The sequence below is a fragment of the Octopus bimaculoides genome, chromosome 22 (genome assembly GCF_001194135.2).
Source record: "Octopus bimaculoides isolate UCB-OBI-ISO-001 chromosome 22, ASM119413v2, whole genome shotgun sequence".
NCBI classification, from domain to species: domain Eukaryota; kingdom Metazoa; phylum Mollusca; class Cephalopoda; order Octopoda; family Octopodidae; genus Octopus; species Octopus bimaculoides.
Window position 1 is genome coordinate 3,749,215 of NC_069002.1, and position 4,677 is coordinate 3,753,891.

At 39.6% G+C, this 4,677-nt stretch overlaps 1 protein-coding gene across 11 annotated transcripts in view; it reads right to left on the bottom strand.

The window, feature by feature from the left end:
- The window catches only part of LOC106867864 (sperm-associated antigen 17), a 36,890-nt gene that overhangs the window by 28,041 nt on the left and 4,172 nt on the right, over window positions 1-4,677 (bottom strand). For 10 of the 11 annotated variants that reach the window (XR_008266527.1, XR_008266528.1, XR_008266529.1 and 7 more), the window contains exons 3-6: window positions 4,160-4,348; window positions 2,473-2,641; window positions 1,720-1,914; window positions 465-631 (exon numbers count right to left, since the gene is read on the bottom strand). Coding sequence is in view for 7 of the 11 variants with exons in the window: in XM_052975733.1 (XP_052831693.1) it covers window positions 465-631; window positions 1,720-1,914; window positions 2,473-2,641; window positions 4,160-4,348 (720 nt within the window). In the remaining 4 variants the exon portion in view is untranslated. The remainder of the gene's footprint in view (window positions 1-464; window positions 632-1,719; window positions 1,915-2,472; window positions 2,642-4,159; window positions 4,349-4,677) is intronic. The other variant, XM_052975729.1, reaches the window with a different exon arrangement.

The following is a 4,677-nucleotide window of genomic DNA, read 5'->3' on the forward strand; positions in this document are numbered from 1 at the left end:
AGGGACAACATGAGGGAAGGTATGGTGTGAGGTGAGGCACAGTGTGAGGTGGGGTACAGAGTGAGATGGCACAGGGTGAGGTGAGGCACAGGGTGAAGTGAAATGCAGTGTGATGAGGTGTGAGGTGAGGCACTTTGTCCCTGAGCAAGTCACTTTATTTCACATTTAATTCACTAAATTTAGTCCACTCAGCTGGCAAAAATGAGTTGTACCTGTAATTTCAAAGGGCCAACTTTGTCACATTCTTTGCCACGCTGAATCTCCCAGAGAACTACATTAACGGTACACATGTCTATGGAGTGCTCAGCCACTTGCACATTAATTTCATGAGTAGAGGCTGTTCTGTTGGTCAGATCAACCAGAACCCTCATTGTCGTAACTGATGGAGTGCCATTTCAACCTACCAAACGACAATTCTGCAGGTGAAAAGAAGGAAGAAAGTTCACAAGAAAAGAAAATCTTACATCATTTTCTAAATTGGATTCCTTGTCGTCCAGAAAGTCTGTGACGTAAATGTTACGCGTTTGTGATGTTGCAGATTGCTCATTTAGGTATACCATGGTCCACTTCCAGAAATAATCCATTGCTTTCTTTAAGCGTTCAGTCTCAGCGGCCGCAGCTTCTTCTTGAGCTGAAATGTTTAAATATTTATCACAAAGATATTTATCATATATATACATGAGGGTGTGCTGAACAGTTCCTGGCTTTGAGTAAAAGAAAATACAGCAGGATCGGTTAATTATGATTTGTGGGACAGAGAAGTTGGTGGTTTTTAGATAGGCTTTTGTGCCATGATTTATTCAACCCTTCAGCACACAGATTACTCTGTCAAATGAAATATTTATTTATTCACATTGCTTTGACTCAATCATGCAATCTGGGACACCACAGTCTGTGACTATTTTGCTCACCACCACATCCTGGATACTGTTGTAAATGGGGGGGGGGTCACTACTTCTGTAGCCAAATGGAACAAAACCCTGATGTATCAGGACCTGTCAGTGAACTATGTCTTCCAGCCTGTGGCGCTTGAGATGTTTGGAGGGGCTGGACCACTAACAGTGAAGTTCTTGTCCTCATTGGCTGCTGGTCTTACTGAGATGTTAGGTGATGCCTGTCAGGGTGCCTGGCCTTTCCAATGCCTTACCATTACTCATAGTAATGCCATGAGCACGTTGGCTCGCTTCAGTAGGTTCCAATGAACTGTGTCATATGCAACTGATTGAAGCACTTGGTGTAACACTGATGTCTTTTCTCTTTCTCTGTTTTGTTTTCTTTCATAAAATATATTTCTTTTCACTGAATTATTGCAAATTGTAACAATTGTTTTGTACCTCCCGACACAGTAGTAAGCCCGTCAGATGTCGCCGATAGAAAAACAGCAGAGTGTTGTTAAAAAAAAAAATCATGCATTATCTCAAAGCTTTGAGACTTCAATGATATGATTATTTATTTTTAGAATGACATTGTAGAGTAGGTATAAGAGGTAGGATCTGGCTTGTTTCAACATAAAACGGTTAGACTATTTGGTGTCTGGTGTGGTTAGTTAACTGCAGAAGGGTTAATCTTAGCATACATAAGCATTACCTGATACAAAAATGTTAGGGGAAGAATATGAAAGGATATTTTTATATATAAGATGTGACATAATATACATATGGGCCAAGAACAAATGTAAAAAAACCTCAAAAGTAGGTCGTTACAGTAATTTGTATTTACCAATTAATCTTGAGTCTTTAGGTATGAGGTTGTCCTTGTTTATCACCTCAATGGCCAAACCAGTATAATGGGTAGAACCAAACTTCACAACAACATCAATCAGGATATCAATATCAGCTAAAAGTATTGGTAAACTGGGTTCATAGAATCCGCTAATAACAGCATAATAGTTAGGACCAAATTCTGGCTCATCATCTGTGTAGAGAAACAAAGAATTTGTATAATTAGTCAGAAAATTTTGTGATTAAATAACTAAATGGCAGGATTGGTAGAACACCAGACAAAATAATGGAATTAATTGGTAGAATAGAATTGGTAGAGCAGAGGAGAAAAATGATTCTTCCAGTTGTTAATTGAATCATTTTGTCCACTTTTCTGTTGATTTTTAATTTATTCAATGGAACATACAAGTAAGGCATAATCCTGGCCCCCAGCTGGGAGGGGCAATATCTCTCAATAAGGTTGACGGTTTGTGATAACTCGGCCATCTCGTGCCAACTTGAAACAAATGGGCATAAAATTAATGAGAAAGCTGCTGCTGTTGCTGATGATAAAGCCACTACCAACATGGCCACCACCAATGAATGATGTTTGACAGAGAAAATTTGGTGTCAATTAATTAAGCAATATGATTTTTATAAGAAAATCACCCATAGTTCCCGGCAATCTTCTTCCCCAAATCACCATTTTAGTAGCAGCAAAAAAAAAGAAAACTGAATTTTTTTTTAAAAAGTCAAGAAGACAGTAATTTACCGATATATTTGTAGTCATAGATTTCTTCAGAACGTTTCTTTAGGTGTGTTCCTTCTTTGATGCTGCCTTCTTCAACTGGTTTAGCAGCAGCCGTTTTCTTCCCAGCAGCCTTGGCCCCTTTACCAGTTTTAACCTTTTTGAGGTCGACACTCTGCAAGGATGCTTTACGCTGTACAACACGAAACAGTTTGGGAAAAAAGTGAACACTCGTGCAGTGCAAGAACAGCGTGGAGGTGTGTATATGGTGGTGGTGGTGGGGTTACAAGTAAGTGTGCAAGTGCATGTGCATAAATGTGCAAATGTGCATGTCTGCATGGACATAAGCATGCATGTATATATTATCAACCCCGGAAGGATAAAAGGCAGAGTCAACCTCGACAGAATTTGAACTCAGATCGTGAAGACAGACGTAATGCTACTCAGCATTTTGTCTACTGTACTAACAGTTCTGCCAGCTCACCATCTTAATAATTATAATAATAATTCTTCCTTCTAATTTTGGTACAAGGCTAATCAATTTTAGAGGGGGTGAAGTGGATTGCATTGACCCCCAGTACATGCCTGGTACTATGCCTTATTAACCCTGAAAGGATGTAAGGCAAAGTCAGCCTCAACGACAACTGAATGAAGAACATTAAGCCAAAAGAAATACTGCTAGGAATTTTGTCCAGCAGGCTAACGAGACCAGAAATATTGGGACAAGGCACAATCAAAATGACTCGACCCCAGTATTTTATTGGTATTTATTTTCTTGGAACTAAAAGAATAAAGGACCAAGTCAGCTACAGCAGAGTTCAAACACACACGGAGGGAGAGCAGGGTGCGTATGTGTGTATGTGTACAAGCTTGTGCATGTTAGTTACATATAAGGTAAACAGGATACGTCAATGTTTGAGAATGGACGGAAGCTCATAGGGATAATAAACAACAACAATGTTAATCCTTTTTCTGAATAATTAGATTCTTAAAGCACATACATAAAGTTATAAATGTTTGCTTGCTTTGCTTTGCTTTGCTTCATGTTCTTGCTTGATGGGGTTGGGGTCCCAGAGATGTCATCATGCAGGGAACTGACCAGGTCCACAAGTGCTCTCCATCGCTAGCAGTCCCATGCCAGCCCCGCTGCAACCTCCAAGGTGATGTCAAGCCTCTGGAGATCTTCCCCAGTCACATCCAGCCATCTGGTGTGAGGCCTACTTCAAGGCTTCTTGCAGCCCACAGCTGCTGCATCAAAAGAGAGTAAAACCCTGGTAGGTTGACCTAGTGGGAGATGGAAGACAATGTCTGCACCGGCACATGCGATGGATAGCTATGAGGTGGGAGGCTGCAGGCTGATGCATGCACATATAGTTCTTTGTTGGAAACATGATGGTCCCATCTGATGCTCTTGATGGTTCTCAGGGCTCTGCTATTGAAGCTGTCGATCCTCTTTTCCAGGGTCTTCGAGAGGGACCACATTTCTGCTCCACAGATAGCTTTTATTTATAGCTTTATGTGTGCCACAAGAATCCACCATTTCAAAAAAGAATTATTTTGCATTCTCTCAAAAGTTTAGAAAATTCTTATAACAACGATGATGATGATGATGATGAGGCAATAATGGAAACAATGCTGATGATAAAAGCAGTGATAAGTATTACAACAATAATGAAAATGATGATGATGATGAAAATGTAATGCTACCTACTTTTTCTACAGGTTTAGATTTGCATATGTCGTCAGATTTTAATGACAACAACTTAAACTTGATAAGTTTGGCCAAAAGCTCACTAGGAATTGGTTCCTTGCTATCCAGAAAGGCTTTACATGCCTCGCATACCTCAACATATTGAGGGGTATCTTTACTCCGACCTTTTGGATTGCCAAAAACGTTTACCTAGAAAATAAGATGTACAATATAACATATATGTGTGATTCCCCTATTGGTCACAGCTATTAGAAGGGAGATAATCATGTATTCACAATATTTGGTGGGATTTTGATAGTAACTTTGAAGTTTCACTCGATGACTTATTCAGACAGTTTGAATAGGCCATGTGATGAAACTCCAAAGTCACAGTCATTAAAATTATTTAAAACATCATGTTCAATAATAGTAGTGAGTCTTTTAGTCAGTTACTATATCTGGGTTTTTTTTAGTGTGTGTGTGTGTGTGTGTGTGTCCTTGTCTGACAGAGAGAGAGAGAGAGAGAGAGAGAGAAAAGA